The sequence below is a fragment of the Taurulus bubalis genome (genome assembly GCF_910589615.1).
Source record: "Taurulus bubalis genome assembly, chromosome: 5".
Lineage (NCBI taxonomy): Eukaryota > Metazoa > Chordata > Actinopteri > Perciformes > Cottidae > Taurulus > Taurulus bubalis.
This window is the reverse complement of record NC_136593.1, coordinates 5,012,885-5,036,181: the sequence shown is the minus strand read 5'-3', so window position 1 is coordinate 5,036,181 and position 23,297 is coordinate 5,012,885. Positions and strand designations below refer to the sequence as shown.

The 23,297-nt window shown below is 42.2% G+C and overlaps 2 protein-coding genes across 2 annotated transcripts in view; one reads left to right on the top strand and one right to left on the bottom strand.

Annotated features, from left to right (window-relative positions):
• Window positions 1–502: 502 nt before the first annotated feature.
• nol8 (nucleolar protein 8) lies at window positions 503–10,824 on the bottom strand. Its single transcript, XM_079218252.1, has 15 exons — window positions 10,746–10,824; window positions 9,995–10,142; window positions 8,934–9,241; window positions 7,790–8,064; window positions 5,966–7,176; window positions 5,470–5,619; window positions 5,249–5,383; window positions 5,037–5,130; window positions 4,280–4,418; window positions 4,099–4,182; window positions 2,901–3,241; window positions 2,669–2,816; window positions 1,990–2,051; window positions 1,816–1,898; window positions 503–1,073 (listed from the first exon to the last, which is right to left on the bottom strand). The coding sequence occupies exons 1-15, from the start codon at window positions 10,820–10,822 to the stop codon at window positions 1,014–1,016; spliced, it is 3,315 nt and encodes a 1,104-aa protein (XP_079074378.1). The 5' UTR covers window positions 10,823–10,824; the 3' UTR covers window positions 503–1,013.
• A 2,390-nt stretch (window positions 10,825–13,214) lies between these two features.
• Window positions 13,215–23,297, top strand: part of cenpp (centromere protein P) — a gene marked incomplete at its 5' end in the record, with an annotated part of 77,647 nt that continues 67,564 nt past the window's right edge. Inside the window, 5 exons of the mRNA XM_079218656.1 lie at window positions 13,215–13,369; window positions 13,526–13,680; window positions 14,105–14,193; window positions 15,721–15,809; window positions 21,805–21,901. Coding sequence (XP_079074782.1) covers window positions 13,215–13,369; window positions 13,526–13,680; window positions 14,105–14,193; window positions 15,721–15,809; window positions 21,805–21,901 — 585 coding nt within the window. The remainder of the gene's footprint in view (window positions 13,370–13,525; window positions 13,681–14,104; window positions 14,194–15,720; window positions 15,810–21,804; window positions 21,902–23,297) is intronic.

Below are 23,297 nucleotides of genomic sequence, written 5' to 3'. Positions count from 1 at the left end.
TGAAAGTAGATCATATGTGAACTACAAGTACAGTTGAATAACTAATATTTCAAATCCAGTGACAAACAAATTTAAATGTTTTCCATCAATTAAGTCAAGGCTGAAATACCGAAGATCCCAACAGTTTGTCTTTTAATAAAATAAAAAACAAAATTGGGACATGAATGGCACCTTTAATTTGACGCAGTGGTATTTTACTAGTTTGACTCCATCCACGTCCTTAAATTTGACTATTAAAGAAATAAAAGAGAAATTGAGCGATTTCTGGGATCTAAGAGACATTTTCTTTTAAATAAACAATACAATTGATAAAAAAAAAGTATATTATTACTGGAAGTTAATTGAAATGCCACACAAACCAAGCCCAAACATAAAGGTAGGATTTGTTTTATTTAAACTGCATTAGTTTTAGCTTCCTGGACCTCAAACTGTACACCGAGTGTATTCTTCATTTTCAAAAACCTCAAAAAAACCTTCACAGCGCAAAGTGACACTGGGGCTTCTCGCCAAATGAGGCAACAATCATTAACTTTAGTGTAATTAATTAGTTTGACTCCAAAAGCGGATCTCAGCTTATTGACAACTGTTTTTATCAAATTGTTAAAAAACACATAGTTCCTTATGAATGAGACCATTTCGGTTGTTTATTCATTTATTGTTTCTTAATAACAGGTTTGGTCCTCTGAGGCTGTGATTGGCTGCTGCTATTGCGTTATGTGCTGATTGTTCATTTACAGCCTTATTTCCATCACAACTACCCAGAAACCCAAACCAGATGGACAGCAGGTCCTGACCACAAAAACATCTTCCCATTTACAAAAAATAAATCTGATGATCTTGAACTTTCCCTCGACGTCGGCATCTTCTGCTGCCGTTTGGTTTCCCTTCTGCCGACTGTTGATCTCAGTCTGGTGCGCAAAACGGCCACAAGAGTGGAGAAACAATCCGTCAGCTCCCGATTCTGAAATCCAGACCCGTGAACTGAAACAGAGAGACTTCACCTCCCAGAATCCTCAGGTCTTCAGGGAGGACCTCAGCTTCCTCCTGGCGTCCTTGTGTTTTTTGCGGTACTCCTGTGGAAACAGACAGAAACGTATAAATATCTTTATTAAATCTCATTCCCCCATTTCAGTTCAGGCCTCCTCAGTTCGAGGTTGATATTTAACACATTATTGTAATAATAAGGAGAGTTTGTGCATTTAGATTTGTGACTGTGTGGAACAATCGTGTCCTGACTCGCTGGACGAGAGTCTGATGTTCAAAGACCCTGAAACAGGTGACCCCAGGTTACATGACGGTGCTGCGTTCAAGTGCGTTGCAAGAAGTCTGTAAGTCTCACAGTACCTAGAAAATACTGAATATCATCCAGAAGTTATAGAACTGTAGCGACATACTCGGGCCAGAAGTGTCTTTTTTTCAACTGTGATCAACAATGTAAACTGCTATCTTATACTACTACTAGTAGTAGTAGTTGTACTAGCACAGCTACTAGTAGTAGTGTTGTTTGGGGATATAATGTGACATTGGCCTTGTACTCACAGGTCAAGGAGTACAAGCAAACGCCCGATTTGTTTTTGGTCTATAGGACAAAATTACAGTTTTTTGGTCCATAAAAAGAGGCAAAGAACTGCTTTCACAATGAAAACTACAGACCAAAATAAACATAATGTGATAAAATGACGTACAACCTCCCCCAAAAACTGTCTTACAAGAAGTCCCTCAAACACATCGTGGTACCACGTGAGGAGTTTCAGCAGGTTTAGTTCAACACGACGAGGCCGTTTCTGTGAAAAGTTCAATTTAAAGGATGCGTACCTCTCTGAGCTCGTTCCTCCTCTCCTCCCACTGCTCCCTCTGCTCCTCCAGGTGAGAGGGACGGCAGAACGACCTGGGACCCTCTGACGGGGAGAAAAAAACATTTTAAATGAATCCCCTAGTTTAAATGTAACGCCACCGGTGGGATCATAAAAACACGTTTAAACAGTCTACCTGCCAGCCTGCTGTCACCGAGGAAGAAGAAGAACCGATCGGTCTTTGAAGAAGTCTCCTCTCTGTGAACAGCAACACAAACGCGCCACACACACACACTTTATTTTAAAACATGTCCTCTGTTCTTCAAACATAAAGCGTATGACGAGTTCCGTGTCTTTCCGAAACAATTACGTTAACTTGATGCAGTGATTTCTCTGAAGAAGCAGAGTTTTGTCACTTTCACCGCGAACAAGTTTGATTTATTTAACATAAAGTAAATCAGCAACTATTTTGATAATAGATTAATTCACTGGTTCTAGTTATTAGTAATAATAGTCTTTTATTTGTCATAAATTATGTTCAATTTAATAATTTTGTTTGGTTTCGTACAGACTGGATAAAATAAGGAATTTGAAGCCTCCACTTTGGCGCATAACCCCAATTTTCTGACATTTTATAGACAAAACAACGAACTAATAGATACATGTGGAGATGTGATCGAGTCATACAATCTACCTTGTACAAATACTCTACGTTGTCATATCTTTTGAATATTAATTTTGTGTTTATGTCTCTATAATATTGTGAAATACGACATTATTTAGGCTTCAAATAAGCCGAGTGGGTTTTCTGCCTCTTCGTTATGTTTGTGGATTGGAAAAATAAATAAACTAAAAGTAAAAGTTGTTTTTCTCACTCTATGGTTCCAGCGACTAAGTTGCTTTGCTCTTCCTCTTCCTCCTCTACCGCCTTCTCTTCCTCTTCCTCATCGCTGCTGTCTTGGAAACGTTGGTCTTGTTGCCATGACACCTTTGGCGCCTGGATGCTCTCTACTTTGTACTCGGCTGGAAGAGAGATTTAAAAATAAAAAATAAATTAGCAAAACAGGTCTTCGACAGTGTGATATAAATATCTGATGTATAACTTACCCGTCTCTCCACTTCCTGTTTCCTCGGCGTCCTCAAAGAAGGAGAACTTGAACACGGACGCCTCCTCGTTCTCCGGTCCGGGATCAGCGGAGAGGAGAGTCGACTGCAGGGCCGGCTGCTCGTCCTCCATCGCTTCCTCAGCCTCGTCCGCCTCGTCCTCTTGGTCCCAGTTCGCCTCCTCGTCTCCTCCAGCGGCGGTGACGACGGCGGCGGCGGCAACGTTGTCGTCTTTCGTCGGGCCGAACACGGCCTTCAGGTCGCCGGACACGTCGTAGTAAATCTCCTTGGAAACCTCCGGAAGCTTCTGGGCCTCCTCCCTCTTCTTCCTCCGGGCCGCTTTGCTGCGAAGACGACAGATCACATGACGGAGAACGTTTAGCGCCGATACCGTGGACAGGAAGCAGTTTGATACCGTTGACAGGAAGCAGTTTGAGTGCATTTTGGTCTGCGTCACTTCATGGGATTCGTTAACAATAACAAAAGCATAGAATATCCCCTAAACCTTTAACCCTAGAACACCAACGTTACAAATAGTAACACCATCACTAACGATATAATGTACCGGATCAAAAATGCAAATTGAAGTACTCTTCTTTTACCCTATAGAACTTCTTATAAAACAAAAAGCAGGTATCATGGGGGGGACCCTAAAAAAAGGCCCAAAATCGTGGAGGAAATTAGGGAATTGTCAATAAAACATGATTAAAAATATAAATAATGGAGCTATGAGCTTGTTCTTTGTTCCACCCGTTTCTGGAACATGTGAGCTTTTGTCCTGTGAAGGAAAAGTCTCCCTTCAATGGTAATATGCACCCGAATGCTTTTTACTCTCCATCACTAACGTCGGGTAAAAATCACCCGAACACGTGCCTTGGATTGGAGCAAAGAGACACGCCCACCTTCAATAAGACACACCCACCTCCGATAAGACACACCCACCTTCAATAAGACACACCCACCTCCATAAGACACGCCCACCTCCATAAGACACGCCCACCTTCAATAAGACACGCCCACCTTCAATAACGTCAGTGAGCAGCATGAAGCTACACAAGGACCCACACAATTCAGACAAAAGCAACACAATGAACATTTCGTAACTAGTTCAAGGGTTAAAGTGGATCGGTCATGTCTGGCCAACATGTTATCTGGTTATTAATAAGCGGTGAATAACGGTGCTGATCCGGCGTGTTCGTACCTCTCCTTCTTGGTTTCGTCCGTCTTGGTCTCGAACGCAGTGTGTTCCTCTTTGCTCGGGTCGTAATGCAGCGCAGCGACGTCTCTGCAAACACACACGTTGTATCGTTTTTATTCACTTCCTGTTGAATATTAAATATTTTCCGTCAGTCTGAGCGTGTTTGAGTTTCCCGTGGCCGAACCTGAAGGTCTTGGTCTTGGCCGGCGTCTTGCCGCTGCTCGCCTGCTGGCTGCCGCCGAGGACGCTCTGCAAGATGGACAGGCTCTTCTTCCTCTCTTTCTCCAGAGCCTCCTCTTCCTCAGTCACGCTCGTCTTGTTCTCTGAGTCACAAACGGTCGCGTTAATCACCAGGAAGAGACGCTCACAGGTTTCACGTAGAAACATCCAGCAACTGGCTTCAGACATTGCAGTGAAATGTACGAGCATGAAAATACAACTGAACAAAACAACTCTTCATAGGTGATGAAGGTACATTTCCACGTCTGTAGCCAAGTTCCTGTTTGACGTCCTTAAGATTTTAAACAACCCCTTCTTTATCTTTCAAAGCGCCACCCTCAACACTGCTATTGTGGATTATTTGTACTGTTTTTATTACCATTTACTTATTTTACTACTACTCTTGCTGCTGTAATCCTGCAATCTCCCCACTGCGGGACTAATAATGGATTATTTTATCAACACAAACATTATATGATGAGCTCTGCTACTAGACAGGTTAAAGAAATTCATTTTAGAAATAAAAACATAACTTTTGAAAACGAAAACTACCACAAAATGTATTAAAATATGTCAACGAATGGACCAATGAGCTAATTACTGTTTTAATGTAGAGTCAACGGCCTTAAAGCATCTGTGGAGTCACAACAACCGATTGGTTGAATTGGATCCTCCACCTCACCAATGATGATGCGTCTCTTTGAGCGGTCGCACAGCCTCACCTGACTCCTCCCCTTTGTCCTCGTCGTCCTCCAGGAAGCGAGAGTCCATTCGGAATCTCTCGTCTGTCCCGAAGCGAGACTGCAGCTCCATCAGCTGCACACACACACACACACACACACACACACACACACACACACACACACACAATTATGGGTTTGCATTTGAATAAAACAGATACTCGAGCACACGGAGCATTCCTCTCTCTTCTCACCTTCTGTCCCCCTCGACCTTCAAACTGAGGCCTGATGTCAAACCTGCTGCCGTCCTCCTCTTCATCAGCATCCTCCTCATCCTCATCATCCTCGCTGCCGCCAAACAGCTGAGGGACAGGCGGCTTCCGACGCACCTTTGGGTGCATAACATTGAATAAATAAAAACAGACTTTCAGAGATGGACTCCAAACTGAATTCACAGCAGGAACTCCTCACTCACCTTTTCTTCAGCGGCCTCGTCCTCTGATTGGCCGCTCTGGAACAGCGTCGCCTTTGACTTTTTGGTCGTCTGCTGCTCATCTTCTTCATCTTCTCCTTCATCATCCGAGCCAAAGACGGTGTGTTTCCCTGCTCCTGCTTGCGGAGCATCCTGACAGAGAGAATCATTGTGAGCGCTCATGTTCCTCCGTATGTGTTAAAACACAACCGACTGATAACAAGTGTCATGGTTTGCTCAGGTAGCCACAAACAAAAAGGTATATTTTAAGATGTCAAGTTAAAATAATGGTAACAAATAAAAGTAAAAGTTTTACCCACAAAGATCTCTGAACAATATGAATCCAAGGAAAAGATTCAGCCCAGGTTTAACTAATTAGTCTTTAATTTAATAATTTAATCAGAAGTAAAACACTATAAAGTCTAAAATATTTCTGTTGGCCTCAACCCAAAACTAAACCGGGCCCGTCTGAGGGTCAAAGGTTAAACCAGATCCTCACCAGGTTGGCGAGCGCTCCCTGGATGAGCTTCTTGTGTTCCTCGGCCTCTTTCTGTCTCTGCTGGACGGCCGCCAGCCGCCTCACGTTGGCCTTCCTCTGACGCTCCTCTTCCTCCTTAGCGCCCAGCGGCACCCGGGGAGCCTGCTTCTCCTCTTCCTCCTCCTCCTCTTCTTCGCTGGAGGAGGACTCACTGTCAGGAGCATTTTCCTGCTCGTCTTCCTCAGCGGAGGAACTGGAGGACGAAGATGAGGCAGCTGCTGCAGCTTTAGCTGTCAGAACAGTCTGATTGGCCTTCATCGTCTCCTCTTCGTCGCTGCTAGAGGAGGAAGCTATCTCAGCCATGTTCTTCATCACCTTGTCTGCTTCTTCCTCCTCTTCCTCACTGCTCTCCGAATCTGTGACTTTCCGTCCGTTGATTTTAGGGCCCGTTGCTTTGGAGTCCAGCTTCTGTTTTTTAACCTCACTTCCTCCTCTTCCCTCCTCCTCGCCTCCTTTCCGTTTCCTCCTCTCCTCTTCTTCTTCTTCTCCTGCTCCCTCGTTCAGCGCTCTCGTCCCCTGGAAGGCGGGCAGCGGCGTAGAATTTTTGCCGGCTTTCGTTTTCTTCTTTTTCTTCTTCTTCTTCTGCTGCTCGTCCTCGCTGCTGTCCTCCATGAGGGCGGCGAGGATCTCCTCCGGCGTCGTTCCCTTCTTGGGCGCAGGTCGCTCAGAGGAACCGGCCGGGAGGTTCGTTTCCTGTTCGGAGGTTTGCTGGGATGCCTCTGCTAGCGTCTGGAGATCAGCCAGGGAGATCTCCAGCCGGGTGACGTTAGAAAACATGGCTTCATAGTCGGAATCTGAGCTGCATTCAGCCGATTCTGACTCCTCCTCCTCCTCATCTTCATCCTCCTCATCTGAATCCGAGGAAGGGAGCTCCACAACAGGGAGAACCTTCATCTTCTTACTTTGGTTCCGCGTACTCGGTATAGCAGACGGCTTCCTGGAGGCGACCTCTTCCTCAGCATCCGACGACTCGTCCTCTTCTTCGGCGGCGTGACTTTTCTTTGTCATCTTTCTCTTCCGGTCGCCGTCGTTTCCTGAGAGGAGCGCGGTCGCCGGTGGAGTCGGCATCTCCTGCGCTGGAGGAAGAGGAGGAAGAGGAGGTTTCCTGGAGGCGAAGAGTTCATCCGTGTCTGCGGAGTCGTAGTCGTTCTCGTCTTTGGCATCTGGACCTCCTGGGAAAAAGAAGCTTGTTTTTGCAGTTTGTCACATTTCAACAGCATTTCTTTTTTTTTTAAGAAAAAAAAGAAAACATACATATACATTTTCATTCTTTTATTATTGTGATACGAAATAAAATACAGTTTGGCAAAAGTGTTTTAAAACGAATTTCTATTTTCCTTCATTATTTACCCACTTAGTCATTATATCCACATCACTGATGATTATTTATCAAAAACATCATTGTGTGAACATTTTGTAGAAGCACCAACAGTCAACGATAAAATATCAGCGTCGAAATGTAACGAGTCTAATTACTTCAAAGAATTACAACTTGTTACATTAGATTGATTGAAATGTTTTATACTGGGCTATTAACCTGAAAACAATCAACACTGATTACTGATCAAACCTTTATAAGAAGTTCTTCTATATACATTGAGAAAAGATGGAGATTGGAACAGAGCCACAAAATAACTAATAAATAATATGGATTTAACCCAAATCACTAACATCTTGATTAGTAACTACATATCTATTCTCATTAACTGTAACTGATTGCAAGTACATTTATTTTATAATTTAATTATGTAACCGTTACGTTATATATATATATATATCTCTTACCTTTCCGCCCAGACTTCACCAAGTAGTCGAGTCTGACTACTTCCAGCGTATCCTCCTCCTTCTCCTTCTCCTCTTCCTCTTCCTCCACCTCTTCCGGCCGCAGTGCATCATGGGAGGTGCTCTGGGCCGCCACCGTTTTGCGGATTTCCTCTTCTGGTTCGAGATCCCAGTCAGTGAAGCGCGGCCCCGTCGCCTGAGCCGGTCCTTTGATGGTCGGTGGTTTATTTCCGTTGGAGAACCGATGAGCCTCGGCGTGATCGACGGTCCGTTTAAATCTGAGAGGAGAACAACAAGAACAGCTCATGTGAGCGAGTACAAAAGACTCAAGAGACCTCAAATAAGAGTTCTTCACCAAACTTCACATCATAAATAACAACACAGTGGTCGTGAATTAATTTGACCTAAACTAATGTAAGTAAAAATCACAATTACAGACTGGAGTCTTAAACATGAATGAATAAACAGTATCTGTGACACAAAACATAATAGAGGCTGATGGAAAAAAAAATCGGTTTCTATGAAAATCTAATATTTTTGATGAGAATCATGGAAGTCTTTAATCAAAGTAATCCGTGTGAGAATTTGGGATTTCAATAAACCAGTAGAAACTGAGATCTTTTGGCAGTCTAAAAATCAGCTGTAGGTTTTGGGAATCGATCAAAAGCGGCGATGAATTCCAAAAACTATTCGAAGGCTTTGGGAATCCTGGGAGGAGAATTTGTAAAACCGGAGATTACGGGGTAATGTGGATGTAATGACTAAGTAGGTCAAGTTAAATAATAGAGCAGCTCGACCAGTCTGGTCAGAAAATATAAAAATGACTCCTGTTATGAAGCCTTTAAAACACTTAAAGCATATTACGATACAATAATGTCACAAATCTAAGAAAACAATATCCAGTCTCGAATCACAATATCGATATTTGGGAATCAAATAAACAAGCAGGCTCTTGAGAATTTTGGGAAAAATATGGAATTCAATATCAGAAAACTAGCTGAGACTTCTGAGAAACACAGAAACCAGTCGACGGTTGTGGGAACTCCAGAAATAAATCCAGGAAACCAGTTAAAACCTCTGGGAATTCTACGGATCAGGAGAATCGTTTGAGAAATTCTGTCTACGACTGCGTGAACAACAGCGCTACCTGGCTCCGCCTTCAGCACGTTGAGGGCTCACCGCGTCCGGCCGCCTCTTCTTCTTCTTGCTCCTCGGCGTCTCGTACGGAGAGAACTCGCCCCGCCTCTTCTTGCTGATGTCGTCGTCGCCGCCCTGCACCTCCCAGGTGAGCTGGGTGACCGGGGTGAGCGGCGGGTCGGCGTCGGCCCGGTCCAGCTTGCGGATGTTGTGGCTGTATTTGGACGGGTCGTACTTCATCGTTCGAGCTCTGCTGCCTTGCTGACACCGGATCTGCAGGACGGGGAGGACGCGTCCGAACTTACTGACCACCCAGTCCTGAAACCAGAGCACCCAGAGGACCGTCAACACCTCCAGCATAAAGAAAATCACCCTTAATTGTGCAAAAGTGGGCCTTTAACCGTATGGCATCAAGCCCTGTGTTTCCGAAAAACCGAATGCTTAATATACCCCCAAACTAAATTATGATTATCTCCTCAACCACAAGCCTGTTTGAATAATTAGAAAAAAAAGGTAATATATACAGAAAACCCTTGGGAACATAGATGATATGTGTTACTGGTATATTGGTTTGTATACACACAAATATATATATTTTGCAAAAACATAATTAAAAGTTGTATTTTCGTATCGTAACTATATTTTAATGTAATATATAACATAGCTCTATATGTTAAGAGTATCTGTGCGCTTTGATTGAGTGAAGTTAAGTATTTTTAATAATTATTGACCTCAACGGCAGTGAAAACTAGGTATTTATATTATGTGAGTCCAATGAGAGTTCAGTGACGTAATGACCTTCACTTCTTCCTTTTTTAACATGTTCATGTACTGAAGAAGAAGGATAGCTTTGGCTCTACAGCAGTGGTTCTCAAATGGGGGAAAATCTATTTCAAATTAGCATCCATTATTAATGAATTATAAATACACATTCAATAAAATATAAGTGTATGTTCATAAACAACATTTGACATATTCTATATTAAATCAGACACTGATGGCACAGCGCTACTTGGCTTCACTGATCTACGGGATGCAACGTCTGCACAGAAACGGGACGCAGCACTCGACCTTGTGTCCCGGTACTTCGGTCCCCGGCACCGCAGCCTTCATGTTGAAGTTGTCCACGCCGGCTTTGCTCAGGGAGTCCAGCATCTTCTGCTTCTTGTCCTCCGCCGCCGGCTGCAGCTCCGCCGCCTCCTCCCGCTCCTCGGCCAGCCTGAGACACAAAGACCACAAGGGAGGAGACACTTTACTCAAGACTCTCTGGAATCTATGACAGAACTACTGATACATTTTGGAAAGATAAGATTTCCCTAAGTTTTACCAGATTCGGTTTATCTGCTATTTGGGGTTTGGGGGCTGATCTGAACCTGAAACTCTTAACATATTCATCCTGAGCCAGATTCCTTGTATGTGTAACGTACTTGGCAATAAACCGTTTCTGATTCTGATCCTCATTAATGCATTTTTACACCAGCGTTTAAAATATCAGACAGCAATCGTTTGCAACCGTTCCCTGGTTGCAGGTTCTCCAAAAGGAGAATTTACTGTCGTTTTCTTTTTTATATCGTTGTAAACTGAATGCTTTTTGGCTTCGGTCGAGTGGTTGGATAAAAACAGACTTTGAAGATGACATCTTGGACTTTTTAAAGCATTTTATAGACGAAAATGATTTATATCCACCGTGAAAATAATGGTCAGATTAGTCGATACTGACAGTAATTTGGATTTCCAGCCCAATTGAAACATTTATAAATATGTCAACTTCCTCTTGCCCCACAATCAGAAGACTTTCATGGTGAAGTGAACTTGATCTCACTTGTGCAGGAAACTCTCCCTGGCGGTTTCAATCTCCAGAGTTCCTCCTTTCCATTTGGATTTGTTCAGCACCGTCATACCTAGAGAAGAAACACACGGATGAACAGACGCTCTGATGTCAGCAAAAGTGCGCCGTGATTTAGTGTAAAGATACTGAAACCTGGTCTATGAAGAGTTTCTTCGCTCCCGTTTAAAGTAAAATAAGACATGAAGGCTGAATGAGACTAAATGAGAAGACGGTTGAATCAGTTCACTTACATTTCTTCAGGTCGCCGTCTGAAATGTTGATATTAATGTAGCTGAAGGTTTTATAAGGAACACCTGCAGGAGAAGAACAAGAGTCAGAACCACACACACAAAATCTAATTAATAAAACTACCATGGTGGATTATGTACATATCTTAAGCATGTGTAAGATATTCTAATGTGTAAAACATTAAATACAGCATTAAAAAAAACACATTTAAAAGGGAATTTAAAGTGCGTGTTGGATGCCTCACCCTCGTCGTCGCTCCTGGTCCGGAGCTCCACGTCCTCCACTTCGCCAAATTTTCCAAATCGATCCTTCAGATCCTTTTTGGTGATCGTGTGGCTCAACCCGCCGATGTACAATCGCTTCATAGCTCTGTTTCCACGACAACACTGCACGGGCAACAAAGAGCAGAGGTGTCGGCCGTCTTACTATTTATTCAGTTGCGTAGCATGGAGGCCGACTTTCATGGAACATACATGTGTGTGTGAGAACGCTGCTGAGGTCAGTGCCAGAAAAGTTGGATTGATCAATGTTGAGTTGATTAATTTTGATAAATCGTGTCACTACATTTCACTTTGGTTCTCAACTCTAATGATTTGCAGCCTCTTGGTTTTATAATAGTGAAATCTGAATATTTTACATTCCTTGGTCAATGTTTTGCACATTCCATCCTCTTCATTGTAAACACAGTACAGCTCTTTACATTTCACAATAGATTTACTTGACTTTTTTTATATTCTTGACTTTTGCAGCACTGGTTTTCCTCCTTATTGTATCTTATCATTTGATTGTGACAGTTAAAATACCATGGCTAATGCCTTGGATGTAAATACATACTTGGCAAAAAAAAATATTCTGATTCTGATTTGGGGGGTTTTTGACTGGTGGTTGGACTATGATTATTCTATCATCGTGCTCTGAGATTCACACTGGTGACAGCTGTAATAAACATCACTAACACCTGTGCAGGAGAGTAGGTTGTCTCTCTGTCAGCTAGGAGGGATCTGCAACCTTTAGGTTTCTAAAAACCTCGAAAGTGATTATTAAACTGCAAACTGCATCCTTCTAAGTGACCATACAGTTGAATTAACACGTCTCTAAAACATTATAACGTTCATGGATGTAGGGTGTATTTCAGAGCTGTTGTTAGACTACATTGGCTGTAGCTAACTCTAGGTGGACTTAATCTTTGAAAGTTACACAAATTAAAGAAAAGTCAGTATGATAAGAGCTACGTGATCACGACCATTGTCACTGTGTGGACTGGTTACACTAAATAAGCAAGTAAAACGACGGAGGAAACGTCTTGACGACTCGTACATGAATAGAAAATAAAAGAAATGTTTACCTCACATGTATCCAGCTGGTGTTACCATTAACTCTGTCCGGGGCTGCAATGCAATCCCGCAGACTTTCCCTTCCGCGCTTGTTTCCGCAGAACGGAAACGTTCCGCGGTCTGAGATTCAATAACAGCTTTAGAAGAAGAAGAAGAAGAAAACACACACATGAAAAGCATAAAAAGATTGACGCTAAGTTCATTTCATAAAAAAATATTACTATCGGTGAAGAAATAACTTTTTCCTCTTTTAACTCTTTTTTGCTTAAAACCGTTGTAATCATTCTCGACCGTTTCAGCTGTTACGAATGCGTCATTCAAAGTAGAGGGGCCTCACAATTTTCAGCTCAGACAGTTTTTTTATTTAGTGCCTATTAACAATAATACATCGCTATTGTATGCTTTTAAAATGTATATCTGTAAACATTTACTCTATTTATATCAAGAGAGAAGCACGCAGCCTGACTTCTTCACAGAAATAGTTTATCTCCCCCTGCACAGCGTGAGAAGTGGTAGAGTCCAGAGGGCGCGAGGCTTCGAACTGTTTTGGTTGTCAGGAATAATCAAAATTCAAGCAGGTGACGTAAAGAAGGGTTTAATACAGTTATTTTAAGTCACTTTTATTTAAATACTTCTACATTATAACGGAGACGAGTACGGTAAGTTAACTTTCGACATGACAGTTTGTCTAACTGCACCAAGGGCAGTTTTTGTCGCTAAAGTAAGCATAACTGTAGCTAGCTAGAGTTCAATAACGTTACTGGTGTGAAGGCCATTAACCATATCCAAGTTAATTGATGACTGCGTTGTATGGTGTAACTGCTTGTATGCTGCCCTCTTCACCCATTGAAACGCAGTCCGTGTTTTGTCCTTCAGGATGATGGAGCAGATGAGCGAAGAGAACATGGAGGAGGTGAAGGTGCTGGAGGCTCAGATTGAGCATCTTCAGGCTGAAGTTTCAGCATTGAAGTGCCAACAACAGGACAACCACAAGGACATAACATTCCACTTCAGAGGACACATGCAGGAGGCCATGTGAGTTTAGCTTTTTTTCCGTTTAAATCTCTAACTTCTAATGTACTCTAGCTGTACATCTTAACATCTATGCAAAGGCATGTAGGTAAGCAGAAAATGGTATACAGTAGTGCTGAGTTGTCGTAACAGTAACTGAACAGTTTGTTGTCTCCACAGGTCGTGTATGTGTGGACAGAGACAAGGCGACAAGATGGAGAAGGTGCTGTCCAGGCTGAAGGAGGAGGTGGAGGAGCTCGAGGAGCATCTGAAGCTACAGACGAAGATGAACGGCATCAGTCTGAACAGCTGCATCACAAAGACTCTGCAAAGCAGTAAGAGCACCGATCAAAATAAGTGTTCGGTCCATTGTTCTTGCAGCGGTAATTTGGCAAGAAGCGTTGTGAACAAAAAATAAAAGCTGGGAAGTAGAGGTCTTCTAGATAATAAAAATGGATGTAAGGAATATAATATTTCAATATTTAAAACATCTGCTTTTGAAAACATTTATGGGGAAAGAAATGCATTTAATACTTCTTTTGTTTGATCTCAAAAACACACAACACATTTTGATGAGAAACACTGAATGTAAACTTAATTTGTTTAGTTTACAAGAGAACTCCACAGAACACCTTTTTTAAAATGGGTCCCTCGTAGTGTACTAATGTACTTACGTGTGTGTGTGTGTGTGTGTGTGTGTGTGTGTGTGTGTGTGTGTGTGTGTGTGTGTGTGTGTGTGTGTGTGTGTGTGTCTACTAGGTGGCAGAAAGCTGGTCCAGCAGCTCTGTGTGTCAGGTCGCTGCTCTGAACTGGTCTTCCAGGTGGAGTTCCAGCTCTCTGAGGTCAAGGTGAGTCATTTCATATTTCAAATAACTTGTTGACGAGACGGAGAGTCTCTGGTCCACCGGACAAGGGGAGCTGATCGATTGTAGCTTTTACCCTTCCTGAATGTACTGAATGTATTTCAGAGACTATTGCCTATTATTTAAACTTGTGTGAATGAAAACGCAATAAAGCATACACACACTTGTGTCATTTTGCTCTTGCACAATTTATTATTGTACCAAGCTTTCGGTCAAAGAAAAACCAATAGTGCTGTTTCTTTTTACTAACCGATTTTTTTTTTTTAATCCAGCTCATTTTAGACTAGAAATCAGTGGATTTACACCAAATTAGTACTAAGGGAACCGACAGGAATGTTTAAAAAGGTTCAGGCGACGCGCTGTCCTTCAAAGAATGGGTGCTGATAGTGCATCCTGCCAGCAGAGGGTGACAGAGGCCTGTGTTCATTTGTTCACTGATGGAGGCATCAATTGCACACTTGAGATTTAAGTAGCTGTCAGACATGCAAAACAAGAAAATGTCATCAAATCATCAGACCAAACTGCCTCGGAGGAAAAAAAACTGTGTGAGGTGCTATTAGATAAAGACATGCCAATGGCAACAATTGGGACTGCAGATGAAAAATAACCTCTGGTGCATTTACAGGAATGTTTTTATCAATGTGCAATGTTGCTACCAGATTAGCAAAAAAAACAAAAAAACATTTCAAGTTTAGACGTAATCTCTTCAAAGTAAAAGCACTCTTTTAAAAATGTTAGAAGTGTCTCAATTCAACGCCTCTGTGTTCATGCATGAGAAATCCTTTCAAAAATGAAGCCCAAGTTTGAGAAATATAAACATGGTTTTCTGCAAAACTATCTAAACACATGATCGCTATAGAAAATACAGTGGACAAATTATGATTTGAATAAGGCCTCTTTGACCTTTTGATCTTGATATCAGCTGATACTTTCTATGTAAACTTGTGAGTGATTCTAATTTCTACCTTAGGGAGGTTCTGTATTATTGTGATCTGTAAACCTGCTTCATGTTGGTCCAGCAGTCTTCTGGTTTTCATTCTGGACTGGATCAAGCAGCAGAACAGCTGGTTTCACTGAATCGCTCCTCCTGCCTGTCGTTAAAGTGAATTCTATTGTTTCTGCTCTGAAATCTTGACTTGTTTTAAAAGACATTTATTATTTGCTTTTTTACATTGAGCTAGTACAACTTTCAGTAACTGAAATCAGCTTTTTGCTCGTGTAGTTTTTTTAGTTGCGCCAAACTAAAATGGAGCAGTCTGGTGAAACAGTCCTACAATAAAACCTGCCTTTTATGAGGCTTATAATGTTCATTCAGCTATGTTTCTGTTGCACTCAATTTACCTTGCAGCTCTGACTTTCTCGCCTCTCCCTGTTCACTCCAGGTCTTCTTTTTCTCAGATCATGCACGCAAACTCTGAAAATGGACAGAAAAAGATCAGGCTTCATTTGATAACATTCATCACTGCACTGAGGAAGTGACTCAGAGTAATTGATGGTGTATTTGTCCTGCAGGAGGGTTCAGGATGCGGGAGGAAGATCAGTGATCTGAACGTGGTGATGGACGCCAGCGACCTGCAGAACTTCAGCAGCTTCCTGTCTGGGTAAGATCGAATACTGCAGTTGGATGTTCAGCTGATCTGAAAAGAAAATCACACTCATTGATCCTCCCCGTGTATTTCTGCCACATCATCTCCGCTCATCCTGATGTCTGCGAGTTGACACGATTATCTGGAATCAGAATCCGCTTTTCTTTAGCAATTCTATTTATTTCCCATTAAACCCACCATACGTGTTTGCAGCAGTGGGAAATAAAAATGTATACAAGCATGGGACAGCTGCATCATTAAAATGATTACCGTTGTAAAAGATACTTTCACCTTCCCGTTACCCACTTAAGTCTAAATCTTCATAAGGATGACTGTGATTGTCCAATAAAGAGTTTTTACAACCAAGAATTGCAGAAGAAGCCCAAGTAACGCATACAAAGAATTTAACCAGATATTTTTAACAAAACCTTTTTTGATCAACCTCTTGGTAATAGTATTTACCTTAATGATCATTACGGTAAATACTGACTTGTTATCAACATTAATCAATCAAAGGAATTTTGTGAAAATCTCAAAGATATCGTTTTTTCATTTTATTTTGCAGTGATAACAGGTGTGTTTTTAGCTCTAATTTCCCTGAGATCCAAACATGTATGGATCTTTACCGGGAATGTTTCCGCAGACGCCCAGTTCATAATACTGCAAACGCGAATGGCTTTCATCAACAGCCATGAGCTCAATTCTTATTGTTGTGTTACAGACTTTGTAAAATGAAAATCTTAACGGACTGATTTCATTCCTGGGAAGTCGTAATTAGAGGAAATACACTGCGGTCGTATGACTTCATGTCGCCACCACAGCTAAAGTCGCATTAGTAGCCACGGCTTTTTAAGACGCGTAAAGCCTTTAAAACTCACAAGTGGGATATTGTTTTGAGGTATTTCATATCGTAGAAGTGACACCTTTTGGGCTTCACTGAACTGGTAGCGGTGAGTCGGACCTCATCGCCCAACGTCGGTGTTGGAAGTCACCCAACTGATGCGCTTGAATGGGACTAAATCCCTGCAGTCAGTCTCCAAATCCTGAAACCAGAAGAGAGGAGGCTGTTGTAGCAGCAGATTAATGCCCATGGTTTTGTACTCTCATGTTCCACTGTTTCATATCGTGGCTTTAATGTTCAGGTGTTGACTTCCTTTTGGCCATGTGGTGTGTTTAGTCTGTTAAACTGAAGTTCATCATGTGAGAGGCAGGTATCCGGCTTAATTGGTGCGTTATGACTGAAACCCGGTGGCCAGTGAAATGTAATTTATTTACCCTGTCGGCTCTGCTCAGTCAAGCTCTGCATATTTAATATTGGATATTATTCCTGTCAGGATGAAACTGTCTGTTTTAATTTAACGCAAGTGTTTATTAAAGTAGGAGATCTCAAACTGAAACCGGCTGTCGTCCAGCTGAACCTCCTCACGCCCACTGTTCTCACTCAGTCTGCTCTTTACTCAAACAATAAGCCTCTCTCACGTCGTTAAATGTAACTTACCTTGAGAATGGCCGCATTCCATTTAGGTGTGCTGTCTCACTGGCACACCTGCCTCTAAAGTGAGCAAAGCCATCGTTGGTATTAGTTACACCTGTTGAGTATGTCTGGCTCAGTCAGGTCTGTTGAGTTTTACTAAGTAAGGTCTGGAGCTTTAGTCACCGTTTCAGTTCTACCAGGTGGTTTTTACACAGCAGGGGAAATGTTAATTGAGGTCAAAGCTTGTGGATAACAAATTACATTTCAGCATATCTTCTCAGTTTCATCTTTTAATTAAAAAAATAAGTTTTAATAGGCATGAAGTCTGAAGTGAGAATTCAGTGAGTAAGCACAACAAGTGGCGTCTTGTACTCCAGTGAGGGACATTGTTAAAATAATCCTTCACCCTAATCTTATTGCATGTCTTATTTAAACTATCTCAATAAACTACTTATCTTTATTGATAAACTCAAAGTGGAGGAACAGAATCATGATTACAAAACATCTGAGACGTGAGTTGTGGACTAGAGGCCGACAGACTCTGGATCTTTGGTAGATATACAATATATTGTATTATATTTTTTCAATGCACCCTATTTGATTCCTAAGAATTCTTCATTTATTTAAAAAAAATATTGACAAAGCTATGTAGTGAGCAGACATTTTACTGTGTGAAAGGTACAAATTAACTTTAGCTGTCAAGGAGCCCCATCAATAGAACTAGAAAACTAACTTAGCCGTTCAAACTACAACAAAAGTTCACCCCGACAATGTTTGCTCCGGAAGCGACTGGGACCTCCTCACTCTCAACATGCGCCACCCAGAGTGAACTCTGTGTTTTGTCTTTTTGTTCTCCCACGATGAGATCAGCTTCCAGGTGTGTGGCTTCCCACACCTGCTCCCAATACTGTCATCTGGGAGTGGGAGGAGTGTAGATGCCTCCAAGTCCTCTGCTCCTCAGCCCCGTACAAGACAATGAATCTGCCCCACTTCCATCATCATTTATTAAACAGAAAATAAGTGTACCAGCTGGCGAGCTGAGCACATGTTCCGCTGCCCTCGAGGATTTCACGTGGCGTAGCGTCTCAAACTAGTTTTATTTGATTCACAGACTCAAAGTCTGAAGGCCCTGAGAACCAGTTCTCTTAGTCAGCGTTTTACAATGCGGTCCGACATTAACGTTATACATGATGATCTGTTTATGTTTGTTTTGTGTGGCGGAAAACAATGTGATATGTTGTATTTCTATCTATTTGAATCGGTTTTAGCATGTTTTCAGAGAGATGCCACTTTCACACACATCTGAGCAAACTGCACCCACAGAGTCCTGATGAAGCGGATTATTACGTTTTAGTACATGCATAGTAGACGACAGTCTCCTGTTTCATTACTATTAAGTAAACGTTTGAAACTAAGTTGTCAGGGTCTTTACTAACTAAACCGCCTCCAACAGAGCTAAACCCAAGTTGTCATTTTAGTTTACGGCAATTTCAGCATCACTACTGAATGGTTCATGAGATAATCGACAAGAATCAGTCATTTTACCCGTCACTGAAGAAAGAAATGATCCTTTATTAATCCCCTTGGGGAAATTATTCTCTGCATTTAACCCATCCTAAGTAATCGAACCGGCTAGCTTGTGGTTTCAGGACGACCACTCTTCCCATGAGCTGCAGCCGCCCCTAAAATCACAGTAATGTATGTGTTGTGTTTATGTGCTCAGGTGCATTTTTCTGTCCCGATAACAACCGTCTGCCAGAAAGCGTCTGTTCTGTACAGTCGATCTGCACCACAGAGCAGAAGTCTGATTTGCTCTATATCTGAGGCCAAACCACATCTGGATTCACGGTCCAGTCTGCAGAATCTGGCAAAAAAAAAAAAGCAGATGGAAAAATACTGGAGATAATGATTCTGACAAACTGCTGCTTTCTCAAAGTCTGAGAGGGAGAGGCGGACGGACGTAGTTTGTCAAGCTGGTCGGGATTGTGACACTGATTTCTTTATTGGTTAATATTATTCAGCAGACACCTATTCTCTTGTCCCCCTGAAGTGGTTTTCTTAACTTTGTTAGTATCCAAAGGAACACCCGGTGACCACTCGCTGTAGTAAAAGCAGCAGTTCAGCTTCAGTCCTCTGTCGGCAGCACACTGGATGCGTCCACCTGCTGGCTGTTTTGGCTCTCCACAATCACTGTAGTCACATGTTGTAATACTGAAGAAATTAGCTCATCACCGCTGTGCAGCAGTTTGGGTTCACTGCCTGCTTAACGAGTTTATGAGCTGCAGTTCCATCACTATTTCAGCCGACAACAGAAACCGAGAAATGTGTGAATGAGAACTGTCCACGTAGTCTTACTGTCATCCAACTGTTTATTAGCGGTACAGTTGAAAACTTGTCGCCCAGCAGTCGGCAAGTGACTGCGATGTGGAAACACTGTTGAAGGATGGGCTTAACAAACTGGAGGCAGACTGGATTATGTCAAACTTCCTCCTGAACCTCTGCCATTAAAACACAGAGCTGCTCTTGTCATGTGGAGATCCAAGCTGAGTCACGAACCACTTTGACCCCCGGCCTGCAGTTAGAGAAACACTGATCCAGGCTGTTTGTGTTTCCTGGTCCAAGGCCTGCTGATAGTGTGAAGCCAAGCTGTGCTGAGGTCCGGAGGCAGCAGCAGAGTTCAGTCTGAAACTAAAGGGAGGTTTACTTTCAAGACAAACACTCGTAGTACACATGCATGTATTCCAGACGTTGTAGTTAAACTAGTTTTTATTGTGTAGTAAAAATGTTAACGTCCTTGTTCTGCAGCAGGGGCGTTCCTAAAATGCTCCGTTACTCTGGTCAGTAAACTAGGTCACTGTTGTCTCTTGAGGAACGCAAAGCTGTTAAACGGATAAATCCAAAAGCAAATCCGAGTCCGTTATTGGCTCTTCAGTCAGTGAGGCAGCGGAGGCCCCTCAAGTGAGCCGAGCGGGAATTTTACTCCATAGTTTAGGAGTAAGCTACCTGGGTTGCGTTTGAAGTTATCCAACCAAATGATGCGTTAGTTGTTATTCCTTCAAAAGGTATTATTATTTTGAAGCGATAACCTTAATGTCTTTTTCTACCAACTGAAATATATTTAACGCAAAGCATCAAAAAGATTTTAGTCCAAGCGTTGCTTGTTTAATTAGATCTTTTTTACCCCACTGTTTGCTGCAAACTAATGTTACTGCTTCTTTGGGCTGATGAACTGAAGCCACTGAAACTTTCCAAGTCCACACGTCTCATGAAAATCGCTGCACGACAAAGTTTTTGCAACCCGTATGGTTTAATTAGGTCCATATTGAAGATATCATCAAACTGCATCATTCAGAGTTCAAAACAACAATATCAATCAGTGTCTCTCTCTCCCTGTCGCTCTGTCGCTCTCTCTTTGTCTTTTTGGTCGTGCTCCATTCTATGGGAGTGTGCTGCCATGTTTCCATCGGCTCTTTGTGGAATAACAGTCATCTGGAAACTTCACCCGGCTGCCGTCTAGCCTTGGGCCCCCGTGGAAAACTCTAGAAAGCCTGTAACAGAGTCCCAGCCTCACTCAGACAGAGCGAACCAGACAAACAAAGCTTCTTTGCTTCTATTGTTCTATTGCCATCGTGATATACACTTAATGTAGGGATGCACCTCTTTTGAAACTTGCCTTTTACAGATGGGTTGGATGAGTAAATGCTTGATTTATTCTTGTATTTGGAGATTCTATAGGATTTAGCTTTTTGGATATATTGTATTAATTATAATGCATCTTTTTTAATGCATGTTTTGTTTTGTGTGTGTGTGTGTGTGTGTGTGTGGGGCTCGGTGAGGTAGGAGGGCACGTTTATAAATGAAGTCCATTTACAAATGGCGATACAATTTAACCCGCCAGTAAAGACTGACTGCCTACTTTTAATTGTAATTTAGATTATTTTGTCCAATATTTGGGGTTATGAGCAAATATAGTACCTGCAAAACTAAACCATTCCCACAAACTGCAAATGTACATTGTTTTTATTGCAAATGAAAAATAAAAATGTCAGCATATATATTAAAATTGTATTCAATCCATCTACTTGGGACTCATAAGAGCTTTTCACTTACAGCACGCATGTGTACACCATATAGACTATATATAAGAACTGGATTTAGTCAGCTTGACGTCACCTATTTGTTTGTGGTCTGTTATGAAGCTCCCTGTTCAGCAATATGTCTGTCACCATCTTGTTCTTTTTAACCAGAAGTGACACCAGATGGTAAAGCCAAGTATAACCAAAGGTTAAACATGAGATTTTCTGGCGGCCAAAATGTTACAATTCACTTTCGGGTCCTGAAAACACCCTGTGACGAGGTTAAAAGACTAAAACTTGAACAACTCCCAGACTGCACAACCCCGTCGTAGCAGCCTGACCTACACGCCTTACTGTACCTGAACACATCCTGTGTAGACACACATAGAGCATTAAAGCTGCTGCTCTGCTTACGAGCTTCATATAGAACTTATACATCATGTGTGCAACATCATTTCAGGGTGGAGGAGAGCAGGGATCTTCTGCTGTTCTTCAGGACTCTCAGGACCTTCTCAGACAGATGTGACGACCGGCGCAGAACTTTCCAGCACTTCAAGGTTAGTGAAGACACACCTGCACCGAAAAGGACCTTAAACCGGCAACCTCATCCTCACACACCTGCTTCCCATTAGCTGTGTGTGTTGTTAACACATGACAAACAATTTGCTCTTCATAATGAGCATGAAGGACTTGGCCAGCGTGGTTCTTTCATCAAGGCAATGTGTTTAACACCACTGATCACATCTTTGGCCTCGGGAGACTGCTGCAGTTTTTCTTTCGTTTTTCTCTTCTTATTTTGCCATATGAGTCATTTTGGACTTGCCAAATGACATCCCTGCATAATTTGTGGGGGAGAAGATGAGTCGATCCATAATTCTTTGATACCAGATGGTTCATCAATCAGGGCAGACGGACACAAAATGGGAACTTTAGGTTGGTTTTAATCTTTAACCTCTGCTTGACCCTCATCCATCAGTGGAGAGGCCTCGTTGTCTTGTCCAGCGTGGAGGTCAGAGGGTCGGACAGGGTTTCTCTCTGGCATCATGTTTTATATTTCAAAACAGTCAGCTTAATGTCAGCCGTGAAGATACAATAACACCTCCAGAAATGTCTGTTTTGTTTGTAAAGTGCGGAGATTCGAAGTGAAACTCGAGGTCAATGACATAGGTGTGAATTAGTGTGGGCACGGTAAATATCAGGGTGGGACTTTAGTGAAGAGGTAGCAGCAAAATGTCAAGTAGTAAGTCAAGCTGCTGCAGCAATATGGAACCTTTTCTCCTGTTTACTTGGAGAATGTAAAGTTCTGCCAAGTTGGCTGTGCTGAAGGAGGATTAACCCACTTTTTCCATATTGGCCCGTGTGCTCCAAACTCTTATTTTGCTTGCGTGTTATTATGGAAAAATGTAACTCCCATTGTAACTGTTCGACTATAATGTGGGCCGTGCCTTGTGCGCTGATTTCCACACTTTAATGACACACAGACTTAGATATATATCGAGAGGAATAAACTAAAATATAAAACACAAGGAAGTCACATGCAATCCAGGAATCTCAAAATGTTTAGTTGCTGGTAGACCACAACATGGACCAGCCAGTCAATGCAGGACTGCAGGAGATGATTGGCTATGTGCCAGTTACAAACCACAGACATTTACAAGCATGTGGCCAATCACTGGATGGCATTTCTCCATTGTGGGCATATTAGTGTTCACTGTCTCTGCACACAGACGCACAAACATGTGCAGACTATAGTCAGCCAGACGGTGTAACGGTGTCATGCAGTTTAAGATGGCGATACCAGCTGGTTGTTTCAAACACAACTGACCAATTGTATTTGTAAGCTTTATATCTATAGGTGAGAGTTTAAAATATTCAATATCTTTCCATATTTGCCTCCTGATTTAACGTAAAAAAAAATGATAAGGAGGATACATTTGGGTCTTAAAGAATGTA

Coding starts and splice junctions, on each gene's coding strand:
- nol8 (XM_079218252.1), bottom strand. CDS start 10,822: ATGACGGTGCTGAACAAATCCAAATGGAAAGGAGGAACTCTGGAGATT. Junction 5,620..5,965: donor AGGGAGCGCTCGCCAACCTG/GTGAGGATCTGG, acceptor TCTCTCTGTCAG/GATGCTCCGCAAGCAGGAGC. Junction 2,052..2,668: donor TTAGTCGCTGGAACCATAGA/GTGAGAAAAACA, acceptor TGCTGTTCACAG/AGAGGAGACTTCTTCAAAGA.